The following is a 15,804-nucleotide window of genomic DNA, read 5'->3' on the forward strand; positions in this document are numbered from 1 at the left end:
CATTTATTTCAAAGTGTATAAGAAAAAAACAGTGAATCAAACTCATTATAGCTACTTCTCCTTGAGTCAAATTTACTTTTTACATAAATTTCCGGTTAAAAAGTAAGTGCATTTAAGGAAAAATATAAACTACATATAGTGTAGGTGCTATTGACAAAGGTCATGACGGAGGCTTGGGAAGCTCCAGTGAGGTGGAAAGTCTTGGGTCAGGTGATTGTGGTTCTGGTTCTAGTTGTTACTAACTAACTGTACTACTTTAGCCAAGTCACATTCTCTTTGGGCATCTATCCCTTATCCGTAAAATTACAGTTGGGGTGACTTCTAAGATCCACCCAGTGCCATTCTTCAATGATGTTGTGCTCTCTTGTCAAAGGCCATTACAAGGGATGCCAGTCTCTGCAAAATGAAAGTAAGCATTCAACTCTTAACACAAGAGGCCATACTTAAACTAGTCAGGCAAATCAGTGGACCTAATGTGGAATTTTTTTGAGGTTAAGATATTCTATTAATAGAGTAGACTAATCTTTTGGAAGACTGGAAATAAATTTGATTTTGTTTAGTAACTTTACGTCTTTTGCACATGGAAGGGATCCCAAATACCTTTGAATTCTATGATCAATAAAATGGTCAAATAGCAGAGAATTTTATGTAGCATATTTTAAATGTGTTACTATTATTCTAATATGGGAATAGGAAGGCTGTATGTTCATCATACAGTCAGATGGAGTATTTAAGTAAAGTTAGTTTTTGAAGGAAAATACACTTCTATTAGATGGAGAAAAACATAGATGAACGCTAGACTAAGGCAAAGAGTTGTGTTTTAAGAAACAGGAAGTGTCTGCAGGTTTAAAATAAAATAGATGATTTGGCTTCTGGTTTTACTTTTTCACTCTGAAAATAGAAAACACGTTAACCAGTTACCCATTTTCAGGGGTAATAAAATTTGAATCCCAAATTAGCTCTGTATAACTTTATTAAACTGTCTTGAATTAGTTCTTTTCCCAATGGTTCGAGAATACAAGGTCAAATAAAGACCTAACTCTGAGTACCAAAAAGCACTCATTGTAGAAAATATCTATCAATATGGTCAGGTTCTTTGTTTACTAAAATAATCTATATAATTCGAGAAATAAACTACCATTTCCTTGAATTGACATTACCATCTGTTTTTCTAGAAGGTCCCCAGCCACTCAGAGAAGATTGTTTTCCTGAAGGTTATCTATCATTAACTCTGAGCTAGCCTACAGAGAAATTAGATTAACCAATGAGATTGTAAGGTGAGGAAAAGACGCTTTTGATTATGTTGATGAGCTCTGAAACTACCTGAACTAAGGATTTTGGAGATTATCTAATTTTAATTAGATAAGCACTTTTTTTTTCTGTTTGGAATACTTATTACATCGATTTAACCTATTCAGCTCAACAAACAAATGAACACATACCAACAAAACTCAAACAATCTATTTTTTTTGTGGAAATATATCTGCCTGTAGTGGCACAAGAAATGGAAAAAATGCTATGGGTGAAAAATTTTACCTGTGATCTCTAAAAGGCTATATTCATAGAGCACATTCCAACATAAATATAGAAATCAAACCTCTGGAATACCAACAACTTAATGATCTGCTACTCTATCAAAACCCTCTTGAAAAATAAGGCTTCACAATTTTCCAGCTTTTTACAGTCTTTTGTTAAATATATCTATAGGTATGCCTTCCTGATCTGTGAAAATAATTTTATCTTTGTCATTCTCAGTTACAGTGAATTCCTGGCACTCTCTGAAAGAGCGTGCACGCTGTGAGGAGCTTCCTGCTCCTCATTTTGGATCATTGCTGACTCCGCCTTCTCCTAAGCATGGCAGCCAGTCTCTGTCTAGTCTCATTGGCTGAAGATGCTCCACCCCTGGGAGGTTGTGGCTGGGGGAGAATGGGCAAGCCTGAGCTAACCCTTTTCGGCTTATCTGAGGTTGGGAAAGTGGTGGGTTTTGACACCCCACGCAGGCTGGGAATTTGGATTCGTTTTTCAGAGTTCAGTCTTGCAAGGCTTCTCTCTCCATGATTACTGATTGCTGCAGCAGGGGAGGTTAGGCTGCCCTTGCTGAGGGAACACGGTGAGAATGGTAAACTTCCACGAAGCTTACTGAGCTCCAGGAGCTGTTCTCTGGCTTGACTCAAAGCCTCTGTCAGTTCAAAGCGTTCTTCACATTCTCTACGCACTGTCTCCTGAAGAAAAGTATTCTGAAAAGAGAGAGGGGAAAAGAAAGCAGACTTAGCTTTAAACAATGTACATAAGTAGATAGTTACTGACAATACAATTTGAGAACTGAACTGGAAATCAGAGGTCTGTATTCTTTGACACTCTACCTCATGGGACAGACAAGTCAAGAACAGAAATAATCTGTGATGGTGGAAAGAAGTTGAAGAAAGTATTTGGTTCAACCCTTGCAGTTTGCAGATGAGGAGTCAAGAACTGCAGAGATTGAGTGACCTGTCCAGGGTTACTCAGATGTTAGTGGTGCGGCTGGTGTTAGAACCCAGGACTTCTAATACCTAACTTCAGTGGGGTTTCAACTTCTCTGCCTCAAGTCGCAGACAGTATGCTCTGCACATGTAATACTCAATAGTTAACAGCTGTAGAGTCATTAAATATATTCTTTTACAGTAAAGGTATACTATAATAACATAAACAGGTAAAAGTGCTTGAAGTATAAGATTGAAAGAATAAAAAAATCAGCTATAGAGTTGAAACAATAAAATCAGTTCTCATATGATGCTTTCTCAGTGGAACTTAAATAAGATCCTCATTTGCCATTCTATAAGATAATACCCAAAATAGAAAGGATCTTCTGCTATTAATTCCATTCATTCAGCAATCATTTACTAAGTTACTAGAAGCTGTAGTGAATACAGTCCCTGCCCTCAAGAAGTTTGTACCTTCGTAGGTTTCAGCAGAACTGCCTTTTATGTCCATAATAGAATCTAGACCCAAGGTGAAAGCTGTGGGGATTAAAATAAGGAAGAACTTTTTAATAGATCTATCTGGAGGACACTGAAGGGTTGAATCTCACTTGACAGGGATGTACTGAAGGAAATTTAAGCTTCAAATGTGTGACTGGACTAGAGATAATTAAGTCTCTTTGAAATTCTGAAATTCTGCATTTCTAGTTGAGGCGTTACCTATGTTTCGTCTATGGAATTCATCAAAATTATTTCAAGTCCCATGGCAAGAATTAAGTCTTGGATCTCCCCAGTATCCTGACATTCATGTCTTTATGATGCCAAAAATGAGGTTGAAAAGTAAATAATTCAAAGCAGTATCCTAGTAAGTAAACACAAGTAAAATGAGTGTGCTATAGGATTCATCAACTCAAAAATGAATTTCCATTGGGTTAGCTTGTTTGTAAAAACAGCCAAGGCATTCCCAAGTCTGCTTCTTAGTGGAAAACATCCTCCCTAAGGGTTGACTGACTAATCTGCTGTCAGTAGAACTAAATAACAAAGCACCAGGGAAAGTAGTATCTTCCTGTTTTTGAGTTTCTCATGATTATAGACAGAACTCTATTCAATTCCAAATTTGGTAATCAAAATGGAAAAATATGGTGCAATTCCAGATTAGCCAATTGCACAGTAATTTTCTATAAAAGCTGCATTCCTGGGTCAAACAAATACTCATCATTTACATATATGATTTATTTACTACATGACACACATTTTTAAAAAAAATCATGGGTTAATTACTTGCTTCCAGTTATTTTTATTTTTTGGAGGAACTGGAGAGAGCAAGGATGGTGTTTGTGGCTTTATCACCTAGTTCTCATTAACTCTAGCGGAAACAGTTGTGGAAAAGGCAGGGGAGGAGGGACTAGAGAGGAAGATTAACAAGGTTCCATGTTAGGTGTCATCTTATTTCCTGCTCCCAACAATTATATCTGACGAATAAAGACACTGAAGCTCACGCTGTTATGTAACTTGCTGAGAGTAACTCCATTCTGAAGTAGTAGAGCCCTGCTCACCTTCAGAGCCCTGCTCCATGCTGCCTATGCCTAAATTAGTTGTCTAATTGATTACGTCAAACATGCAGGGACCATTTTGTTCCCAGGATACTGAGAAAACAAACAAACAAACAAAAAAAAACCAAAAAAACAGCAGGACATTTTCATCTGGTTTTGCCCAGGTTTTCTAGGTTCTATTAATCAAAGTTTCTTTTAAAGTCGGGGAAAGACCCAATCCATTATATTTTTTGTTTACTAGTAGAGTAAGCTGGCAACGTGTTGGAGTTATTAAAGTGGTGTATTAGTCCATTCTTTCATTGCTATAAAGAAATACCTGAGACTGGGCAATTTATAAAGAAAAGAGATTTAATTGGCTGATGATTCTGCAGCCTGTATAGGAAGCTTAGCAACTTCTGCTTCTAGGGAGGCCTCAGGAAGCTTTTAGTCATGGTGGAAGGCAAAGGGATAGTGATGCATCTTACATGGCGGGAGCAGGAGCAAGAGAGTTGGGGGCAGGCGCTACACACACTTTAAACAACCAGATCTCATGAGAACTCATTCAGTATCACAAGAACAGCACCAACAGGATAGTGCTAAACCATTCATGAGAAACTACCCCTATGATCCAAACACCTCCCACCAGGCCCCACCTCCAACACTGGGCATTACAATTTGACATGAGATTTGGGTGGGGACACAGATCCAAACCATATCAAGTGGCTTGGTTTTCAATAAATTAGTATAAAAATATCGCTAATTAAGAAAGCAATGTGAAAGAGTTAATTTTATTTGAATATGTGAAAGAAAAAAAAGTAATGAAAAATGAGGCCAACATATCACTGACATGAATAACAGGCACAACAATATGGAATCATAAAGTGATGGAGGATGTGATGACAAGAGCTCTCCTTATAAGAAAAATAAAATTCAATCAATTAAATTAAATCAATTAAATTAAAAATAACATTTAATCAATTTACTAAGATTAAATTCAAGTCTCAAAGGAAAGGAGTAATGATCTGGAGAAAACAACCAAAAAGCAAGTCACATAAAAGCTATTTCAGGCAAGTGACATTCCACTAAGGAGAACATGAAAAGGTAGAGTGAGCCAAAAGATGTCCTCATAGCAAGTTCAATGGGAGCAAAGTCCTGGCAGACTCCAAGCTGAACTGTGTACCCATGCTTTATACCCAGTGAAGTCTGAATCAGTCATGGAAGGATTAGATTACACAGTTTCCACGAACACTGACTAGACATATTCCAAAGTAAGTGAATGGGGCCAGCCAGCGGGGTAGGGGAAGAGCTGCTGACTGTCTGGGGCCCACTGCTCTGCAACTCATCTTTCTTCAAGGTTATTAGCTTGCAAAACAAAGGATTAATTCTCTTTCTTCTATTAGTTCCCAAACCAGGAGGACCCCTGAATTGAAAATAGGATCCAAAATTGATACTTCTTTTCTGTGCCAAAACATTATGAAATGTTAGGTGAACCTCACAATATCTTCATATCATCTGCCACCATTACCTCCTCCTCTAAAATTGAGATTATAACTCTGTTTTGTTCAATAGGCAATTCAGATTTATAATCTATTCAATTATGGGATTAAAAAATGAAAATAAAACAATGGAAATATAGGGGATTGCTATTTCAGGGGTGTAGTCTGATAAGGCATGACTAGAGGATATGTGGATGTGCCTAGAGTAAGTAGACACATTAGTGGAAAATTCCATCATACGTGAAAAGAATCATCTGCTGGTGGTTAGTTTTCAGCAATTTAGTCAAGATGAAGGTTGGATTGTTGCAGAATTTTAATGTGTTTTCACTGAGCAACAAGGACAAATGTGCAAGATGAAATATGTTCAGTAAGACTGAAAATCATGCATAGTATTCTATGTTTTAGATAAAATTATCTTTGGCCATATTTTAACATGGCAAAAATAGAATCATTGGATTGTAACTAGACTGGAAGTCAAAATGGAAAGGAAGGCATGAGCCAGGTGAAGAAGGGGCAATGAGGTTTTCAAGGCAGAGTGGGCAGTGAGAGAAGAAGAGGCACACCTTGGGATGAAATATGGCTTAATATGACTCAGGCAGGTGCACACAGGGAGGAGAGACCAGGACTGATACAGGGAAGAGTGAGCAGGGTCAGATCAAGAGAAAATTTATTAGTGTGCTAATACTAGGGTTTTGACTTAATTCTGAGGCTCACATGGAGTCATTGAAAGTTTATTTCAAGCAGATGGCTGGCATGATCAAATCTGCATGAAAGGAAGATCCCTTTGCCAGCTTTGTGGAAAACAGCCTGAAGTTGAGCAAGATGGGAGCCAGGGAGGACAGTAGGAGCCCCAAGTGTTCATGGAGGAAGTCCTTATCTCAAGTGTCCCTTGGGTCAGGTGGTCTAGGCAGGGGAGAACTAGGCATTCCTGCATCCTTAAGTTCTGCTGATTGGTGGTAAGCATGATCTATAGATATCACTACAACATTTTCAGAATAAGCCCACTTTGAATGGGCTTAAAATATGGCTTAATTGCCCTCCCCTGAGAAGAAAAATGTCAAAATGAAAATATAAATTAGTTCACCATATGTTTGAAATTTCTAATATTAAAAAGTAGCCAATTTCCCCTACTCCTTGCAATGTAAGAGTGGTTTATTTTTATATTTGTTTTCCTTTTTATTCTTAGAGACAGCTGGGTTGCTTTCAATTCCAAAAACAGTGGAAGAAGGGAGAGAAGGCTTTACTGTGTAACTTGATTGTTCTGAAGGTAAGACTCCCATCTGCAACGGGAATCAGCTTTATTTGGCACAATTTTGGGGGGAACATGCCAGGAAAGCAAGTCCTCCTCAGTGAAGAACAATCACAGATAGATGGCTTTGTTCATGCTTTAGACCCAGTAAGATCTGAATCAGTCATGGAATGATCAGATTACAGTTTCCACCAGCCTTAACTGGATATATCTCAAGGTGAGTGGGTGGTTGGCCAGGTGGGTGGAGAGCTGAGGTAAAAGGAAATTCTGTGGAAAAGTGTGGAAACCAGAAAGATGAGTGGGAGTTAGCAAAGGATGTTCCCAGCTTCCATTCAAAGGCTTCTAGGCTTCTGTTCAACTAATCTGATCAGTGCAAAACACTGCCCAAAATTAGTGGAAATGGCCTTTTGGTAAGACAAGAATGAGAATCTGAAAAGATTTCCAGGAAACAAGTAAGATGGATGTCAGCCTGGTTGTTTTCAAAATTATGTTTCCCTGCTTACAAACATAATAAAACCAACTGCAGTAGACATATCCAAACAAAAGTTGTAGCAACAGAGGGCAATAATCCCTCAGACTGATATGCTTCAGAGGCAGATTTTCAGGACAGAGAGGAAGAGCCCATGATGACAAAGTATTCAACATTTACTTTTCTAAGTCAATAATCCAACTTAATTTAGATTTAATTAGCACTAATGAAACATACAAAATTTAACTAGCACTAATTAAATATACAAAAATTTCTCAATATATCTTCTCATTCTGTCAACTTTCTGGTATTTTCCTCACCACAGAGACTCCCAGTCTGAGCCCCCTTCTGCCCCATGGCCCAAGGCTAAGGTTCTCCGGTTCTCAGTTCACTCATCCTCCCTGCCAACCAAGCCTAGGTATAGTCCCTGTCCCTAAAAGCTTTCCTGATCCTCCCCATGTTTCCTGCTGGAGGTTGGAGAACCTCCCTTTACCCTCTTACTCTTTAAAAAAGACGTAAATATTCTAATTTTATTATGTCCCCAAACTGAGAACTACTTTTCGGTAATTTACTTGCTGGTACTTTGGCTTCTCCATTCTCATAGATGGAATTACCAGAGAAGTGTGTGCCATATTCTGTATACTGATTAAACATGCAAATGTAATAAATGCTTACCCTAAAACTAAGCAAGTCCCTCTTGCAAATAAACTATTTGTGCTTGCAAATACCATGTATTATTAAAATTTAATCTTAGAGTTTACATAAATCCGTCTTTGCTAGATTTGTTAATAAACTTTTTTCTTTTCGTTTTTTGAGACAAGGTTTCAGGTTGTTGCCCAGGCTCAAGTACAGAAGCACGATCATGTCTCATTATAGCCTCAATCCCCCAGGCTCAAGCAGTCCTCCTTCCTCAGCTTCCCAAGTAGGTGGGACTACAGGCGTGTGCCACCATGCCCAGCTAATTTTTTATTTTCTGTAGAGACAAGGTCTCCCTATGTTTCCCAGGCTGGTCTTGAACTCCAAGCTCAAGCAATCCTCCCGCCTTGAGCTCCCAAAATGCTGGGTTATAGGCGTGAGCCACCACACCTTGCCTAAACTTTCTTATGTAAATGGAATTTCTTTCTTTCTTTTTTTAAAAATAGAGTTTACATTGGAAACATATTTTCAAAACACCAAAATGTTAAAAATAATCCATGATGCCAATATTTTTAAAAAGTATGTAAGAAGTAAAACCCCTGTCTATCTCTTCCTACACTTCTAAGGTAACCACTGTTAATAGGAGGCAAATCCTTGATTTTTTCCTATCATCTTGGTAGCCCTGTAGAGATACACATGTACTTTCTTTTGTTTTTTAAACAAAACAGATTCAAGATGCTAGGAGATTGTCGGGCAATAAACAATAAAAACAGCTGTTTTAATGAAAGCCAATACAGATCTACAGTCATTTAGCCTTACTTTTGACATCCAAAAAGCTCTGAACAGAAAAAAATGCTGTAGCTCATTACAGTTAGTGATAAAATCTGACTGAACTGATAGGTGGTTAATTACAGTCTTTATTCCATTTCGTGTGAACATTCAGATGTTTCACTGCAGAAGTATTAATGTCATTGCATGGGGGGGCTGCCCTACATCTATGAGGACATACTGTACTTACTAACTTTCTAAAATTCAAAATAATTTTATATCTGAGCCCAAAGTTTTCAGATAAGGGACTGTGGGCCTGTCTATATTGCATGTACCCTTCTTTAAATACAGTCTTTCTTTAGAGTCCTTGATAGTGTTCTCTTCCGGTTTTCTTCCTACCTCACCAGAAGTTCCTTTTCTGTCACCATTGCTAGATTCTACTCCTCTTCCCAGCTTCTAAAAGTTAAGAGTGCCTGTTCTCAACCCTTTCTCTATTACCTCATCCTCTGGGTGATCTCATTCAGTCCCAAGGGTTAAGTATCAGCTACATGTGGAATTGTCCAAAATTGACATCTCCAGCTTGCCTTCCCTGTGGACATATTGCCTAGTCAACATCTCCATTTGGGCATCTAATAGGCATATTAAGATCAACATGTCCCAAATAAAATTCTTGATATTCCTCCCCAATTGTATTTCTTTTCTAGCATTTCCCATCTCAGCCCTCTCTCAGTTGCTGAGCTTCCAAGCTTTGGAGTTATCCTTGACTCCTTTTTATGCTTTCACATCATCCAATCAATCAGCGACCTCTATTGCCTTCACCCCTAAAATATATCCCAAATCTGGTGATTGGTCACCTCCTTCACAGCCTTGCTCTCTTTTTTGCCCTCTTCAACATATTTTCTACACGGAAGTCAATTATCCTCTAAAAATAAGCCAGATCATGTCAATTCCTTGTTCAAAATTCCTAGGTGGCTTTCTATCACACTTAGCAAAGTATCCAAAGACCTTATCATAGCCTACGAAGTCTCCACATGAACTGGCCCTTCAACCTTGGTTTCTATCACTATCCTTGCTTACTAAGCTCCAGCAGTGCTTGCTGACTTCCTTGTGGCTTCTTTAAGGTTCCCAGTATGCTCCTTGCTGAAGGGTCTTTCTATTACCTTTGCCTGGAGTGTTTTTTCCCTGGAATGTTCTTTGCCTCATTATTTCCTCAGAGTCCTCTTACCATCCCATCTAATATAGCACCTCTCCTTCAGAAAGTATCCCTTTTACCCTGATTTATTTTTTTCTTAGCATCTATGAAAACAACAAAACTCTTTACCTGTTAAATGAATGCATAAATAAGCAACTGCAATAGGCACACAGGTGTATAGCTAATTTTGCCTCTGGGATTTTGTGGCTTCATGGAGGGGTTCTCCTTGCACTTAGACTTGGGGAATAAACAGAAGTGTACTTTAGTGTTACTAAAGTTTAAGCTAGAATCTGCTTTGTCTTAATTTTTTCATTTCTCATAATCTGAAAAGAAAATTTCAGTAAGGTTTATATTCTGTTGCTTTTGTTTTACTTGTAACTTTCCTGATTTTTCTTCAATATTCCTTGCTTGACCTTTATTCTTGTCTCTGCCACCTTCTCTACTAGGTCGTTTTTATACTTTATTCCTTTCTATTATTTTTAATTTTTTAAAATTAATGGATTACATTTAGCTAAAAAGTAAAATAATACTAAAATTCACAATGAAAAAAGCATTTCTTCACATTTCCAAGTCCTGCCTCCCAGGAATAACCATTTTCAGATCTTTAAACTATTTCTTCTGATGGTTACCCTGAGTACTTCAAAATAACATCATAGTACTTCTATCTCTTTGTTTTTCAGTTTGGAACATATCTATTGACTGCATGGAATGGAAGATGAGGGTTCAGCTTCCTATACCAATTCTCACCAGATGCTGCTCCTCCTCCTATCCTCATATTTCTGTCACAATTTTTAGCTTAATCTATATTTGTCTTTATATGATTATAGTATATAAACATATGCACATCTGGGCCATGTTATGTACTATGATGACATATTCTCCCTTGCACAGCTTCCATCCAGAGTTATTGTCTCATAATTTTTCTGCTTCATTTTCTGGGTGTTGATATTAATTTTTCACCAAACTTACAGAAGTGTAAATATCCTCTCAACATGTTCAAACACCCCATGTAAGCTATCAGCTTCTCTTTGTTCTTGGAGACATACTTCTAAGAACCCACAATTCTTCTGTTCAACATTCTAAGAACCTTCCATTCTTTTGGTCTGGTTGTTCTTTCAATCTGATGCACTGCTGTAATCCTAGCATTTCTTCCCACCATTATCCTGGGATTCCCTCCATCTCTCTCCTGTGTTGGATTCCTTATTTCCTGATTCCTATATTTTCTCCTTTATTACTTATTCCATCATTGTGCTGTCATATAGCTTCTAACAGCTTCCTGACAAAGGCTGCCAGGGTAGTAACATTTTTGAGAACTCTTAAGTCTGAAAATATCTGTGTTTGATACTTGATGGATTGTTTTGGCAGGATATAGAATTCTAGGCTGGGCGTAATTTTCCTTTGGAATTTGGAAGGCACTGTCTTCTAGTTCCTATTTCCTCAAATTTTCGTTTCTTTTCTCCATCTTTTTGCTTTTCTCTTCTACTTTCTAGGAGATTTCACATCTTTATCATCTAACCCAAATATTGATTTTTTTAAAATTTCAGTCCTTATATTTTAATATTCACTCTTGTTCTTTTTTCATAGCTGGCTGTTTATGTTTAATGAATACAATATCATCTCTTTTCTCTCTGAGGATATTATATATTTTTAAGCTCTCTTTTGCTCCCTGTATTGTTTTGTATTTTTTCTCTGTGAAGTTCTTTTTTGCTTATTGTTTCTGTTCTTCACATTAGAGATGTTTCTCAAATAATTGGTGATCCTTGGCTGTTCGTGTTTAAAAATGGGTCCCCAAAATGTTACCTTAAGCTCAGTGCGCTTGTATACAGTTTATTGGCTGATATCCTTCTAAGTAGGTAGATTGAACATGGATATAGCCATTTCATTGGGATATCCCAACTGTCAGTATCAATGGGTCTTATCTTTTTTATTTATTTATTTTTGAGACAGAGTCTTGCTGTTACCCAGGCTGGAGTGCAGTGGTGTGATCTCTGCTTACTGCAACCTCCACCTTCTGGGTTCAAGTGGTTCTTGTGCCTCAGCCTCCCAAGTAGCAGATGTGCACCACCACACCAGGCTAATTTTTGTATTTTCAGTAGAGATGGAGTTTCACCATGTTGGCCAGGCTGGTCTCAAACCCCTGGCTTCATGTGATCTGCCTGCCTTGCCCTCCCAAAGTGCTGGGATTACAGGTGTGGGCCACTCTGCCAGGCTATTCTTATCTTTTGAGGCAGCTCATTTCTCCAGAGGGGGCTCTTCCAATTTCTTTTTTTATGGCTATTAATACATAAGCCTGGTTACTTGTGTTCTGAAACATGAGAGTGTGAAGGGTACTGGGAAGTCTCCATACTTAATATACTCTTGCTTTATCTCTTTTGTCCTCAGGTTCAGTGCCTTTTCTCATTCAGTTTTGCTAGAGAGTAAACCCCTGGTATTCTGACAGGATGGTGGGCAGGGGCTTCTTGGGAACTGGGAGGACATCTCTGATGATCTGTTTGGTGCTTTTATAATCTTTCAAACAGTCTTGTTTTCAGTTCCACCCTTACATCCCTCTTTCAGAGGCATAGGCATACAGAGATATTGTGGGTTTGGTTCTAGACCAAAATAAAGCAAATATTGCAATAAAGAAAGTCACATGAATTTTTTGGCTTCCCACTGCATATAAAAATTATGTTTACACCACACTGTAGTTAAGTGTGCAATAGCATTAAGTCTAAAAAATGTACATACCTTAATTTAAAAATATTTTACTGCTAAAAAATGCTATCAACCATCTGAGCCTTCAGCAAGTTGTATCTTCTGCTGGTGGATGCTTCAATGTTGCTTCAATGTTGATGGCTGCTTCAATGTTGCTTCAATGTTGATGGCTGCTGACTGATCAAGGTGGAAGTTGCTGAAGGTTGGGATGGCAGTAGCAATTTCTCAAAAGAAGACAACAGCACAGAAATCACTTGAACCTGGGAGGCAGAAGTTGCAGTGAGCTGAGACTGTGCCACTGCAGTCCACCCTGGGCAACAGTGTGAAACTCTGTCTCAAAAAGAAAATAAAAACTAAAAAAAAGACAACAATGATGTTCGCCACATCAATGGACTCTTCCATTTGAGAAAGATTTCTCTGTAGCATGTGATGCTGTTTGACAGCATTTTACCCGCAGTAGAACAAAATTGGAGTCAATCCTCTCAAACCCTGTCACTGCTTTATCAACTAATTTTATATAATATTCCAAATCCTTTGTTGTAATTTCAATATTTTTCACAGCATCTTCACAAGAGTAGATTCCATTTCAACAAATGGCTTTCTTTGCTCATCTATAAGAAGTAACTTTTTATATGTTCAAGTTTGCAGCAGTTCAGCCACATCTTCAGACTCCACTCCTAATTCTAGTTCTCTTGCTATTTCTGCCACTTCTTCCACTGAAGTTTTAAACCTTCAAAGTCATCCATGAGAGCTGGAATCAACTTCTTCCAAACTTTTGTAATTATTGATATTTTATCCTCCTCCCATGAATTAGGAATGTTCTGAATGGCATCTAGAATGGTGAGTCCTTTCCAGAAGGTTTTGAATTTACTTAGCCCAGATCCATCAGAGGAATCAATAACTATGGCAGCTATCATCTTATGAAATATATTTCTTAAATAATAAGACTTGAAAGTCAGAACTGTTCCTTGATCCATGCGCTGCAGAATGGATGTTGTGTTTGCAGGTATGAAAACATTAATCCCCCTGTACATCTCCATCAGAGCTCTTGGGTGACCAGATGCGTTGTCAATGAGAAGCAATATTTTGAAAGGGATTTTTTTTTTTTTTCTGAACAGTAGGTATCAACAGGCTTAAAATATTCAGTAAGCCATGCTGCAAAAAGATGTGCTGTCATCCAGGCTTTGTTGTCCCACTTATAAAGCACAGAGTAGATTTAGCATAATTCTTAAGGGTCTTAGGATTTTGGGGATGGTAAATGAGCACTGGCTTCAACTTAAAGTCACTAGCTGCATTATCTCCCAATGAGAGAATTAGCCTGTCCTTTGAAGGCTAATTCTTGAAGTTTGGCTTCAAAGCTTCTGTACTACAGCTATGAAAGTCCTAGATGGTACCTTCTTCCAATAGAAGGTTGTTCCATCTACACTGAAAATATGTTGTTTAATGTAGCCACCTCATAAATGATCTTAGCTAGATCTGGATAACTTACCGCAGCTTTGACATGAGCACTTGCTATCTTACCTTGTACCTTTATGTTCTGGAAATGGCTTCTTGTCCAGAACCTCATAAACCTACCACTGCTAGTTTCCAACTTTTCTTCTGCAGCTTCCTCATCTCTTTCAGTCTTCATACAATTGGAGAGAGTTAGGGTCTTGCTCTGGATTAGGCTTTGGCTTAAGGGAATATTATGACTGGTTTGATCTTCTACCTAGACCACTCAAACTTTCTCCATATCAGCAAGAAGGCTGTTTTATTTTCTTATCATTCATGTATTCACTGAGGTAGTACTTCTATTGCCTTCAAGAACTTTTCCTTTGCATTCACAACTTGGCTAACTGGAACAAGAGGCTTAGCTTCTGGCTTATCTCAACTTTTGATTTGCTTTCTTTGCTAAGCTTAATCATTTCTGCCTTTTGACTTAAAGTGAGAGGTGTAATTCTTCCTTTCACTTGAATGCTTAGGAGCCATTGTAGGGTTGTTAACTGGCCTAATTTCAATATTGTTTTTGCCTCAGCAAATAGGGAGACCTGAGCAGAAGAGAGACGGGGGACTGGCCAGTCAGTGGATTAGTCCGAACACACACAACATTTATCTGTTAAGTTTGCTGTCTTATATAGGCACCATTCTTGGCACCCACAAACAAGTGTAATAGTAACATCAAAGATCACTGGTTGCGTGGCCATAAGAGATATAATAATAATGAAAAAGTTTAAAATATTGCAAGAATTACCAAACTGTGACACAAAGACATAAAGTGAGCACATGCAGTTGAAAAAATGACACTGAGAGACTTTCTTGACATAGGAGTTGCCACAAACCTTCAATTTGTGAAAAAAAAAACCACAGTATCTGTGGAACACAATAAAGTGACATGCAATAAAACAAGTTATGCCTGCACCTAGTTTCTCCAGTTCCTGAGCCTCTCCAGTGTTGTGTCACATAACTAGATTTTCTCCGTTTTGGATCCTCCCATCCCCAATCCTCACAGGCATTAGGTTTCAATATCCTATAGTCTGATAAGTCATTTATCTCTTAGACACTTGCTTTCCATTTTTGTAAGCTTTGGTCAATATCTTTTTTATCAAGTGCTAACTCCTCTCCTGTTCTCTTTGTCCTAATGGATTTATTCATTTTTTATTAATTGATTGCCATTTTAGTGGCAATGGAATGAAGTAGAGATAAACATATGTATTCAATTCTCCATGTTTAACCAAGAGAATTGTTTTCTATTTTTGAGTATCACTCATCTTCATTGTATGACTACAAGAACTATAGCATTTAAAACTACTGCTCTTTTGGCTCCCTTATGTGTGACTATTGAACTATCTGTACTGATTGTCCTTCAGTGATTGTATGTGAGCTGTTTATTTGATTTACCACATTCTTCCTCTGGATCACAACAAGGTCCGTAACAGTGGGGTCACACTGTCTTGACTGTACTCACATGGAACCGGTAGGAAGGAAAATGGGCATCAAGAAGCACATGACCCATTTTGACTTGGTTTTATTGATAAGTGTTATTCTCTAACATATTAACTTTCTCTCTCTCTCGCTCGCTCTCTCTCCCTCCCTGCCTCCTTTCCAATCTTTTAATGTATCTTATTATTATTATTATTATTATTATACTTTAGGTTTTAGGGTACATGTGCACAATGTGCAGGTTTGTTACATATGTATCCATGTGCCATGTTGTTTTGCTGCACCCATTAACTCGTCATTTAGCATTAGGTATATCTCCTAATGCTGTCCCTCCCCCCTCCCCCGACCCCACAACAGTCCCCGGAGTGTGACGTTCCCCTTCCTGTGTCCATG

The 15,804-nt window shown here is 38.1% G+C and overlaps 1 protein-coding gene across 6 annotated transcripts in view; it reads right to left on the reverse strand.

Annotated features, from left to right (window-relative positions):
* Positions 1–329: 329 nt before the first annotated feature.
* The window catches only part of LOC116463605 (interaptin-like), a 219,127-nt gene continuing 203,652 nt past the window's right edge, over positions 330–15,804 (reverse strand). For 5 of the 6 annotated variants that reach the window (XM_032146789.2, XM_058434759.1, XM_058434756.1 and 2 more), the window contains one exon: positions 1,604–2,237. In XM_032146789.2, the coding sequence (XP_032002680.1) occupies positions 1,827–2,237 (411 nt within the window). In that variant the 3' untranslated portion in view covers positions 1,604–1,826. Of the gene's footprint in view, positions 397–1,603; positions 2,238–15,804 lie in introns of those variants that run through there. The other variant, XM_058434757.1, reaches the window with a different exon arrangement.

The sequence above is a fragment of the Hylobates moloch genome, unplaced genomic scaffold (genome assembly GCF_009828535.3).
Source record: "Hylobates moloch isolate HMO894 unplaced genomic scaffold, HMol_V3 SCAFFOLD_44, whole genome shotgun sequence".
Classification (NCBI taxonomy): Eukaryota; Metazoa; Chordata; class Mammalia; order Primates; family Hylobatidae; genus Hylobates; species Hylobates moloch.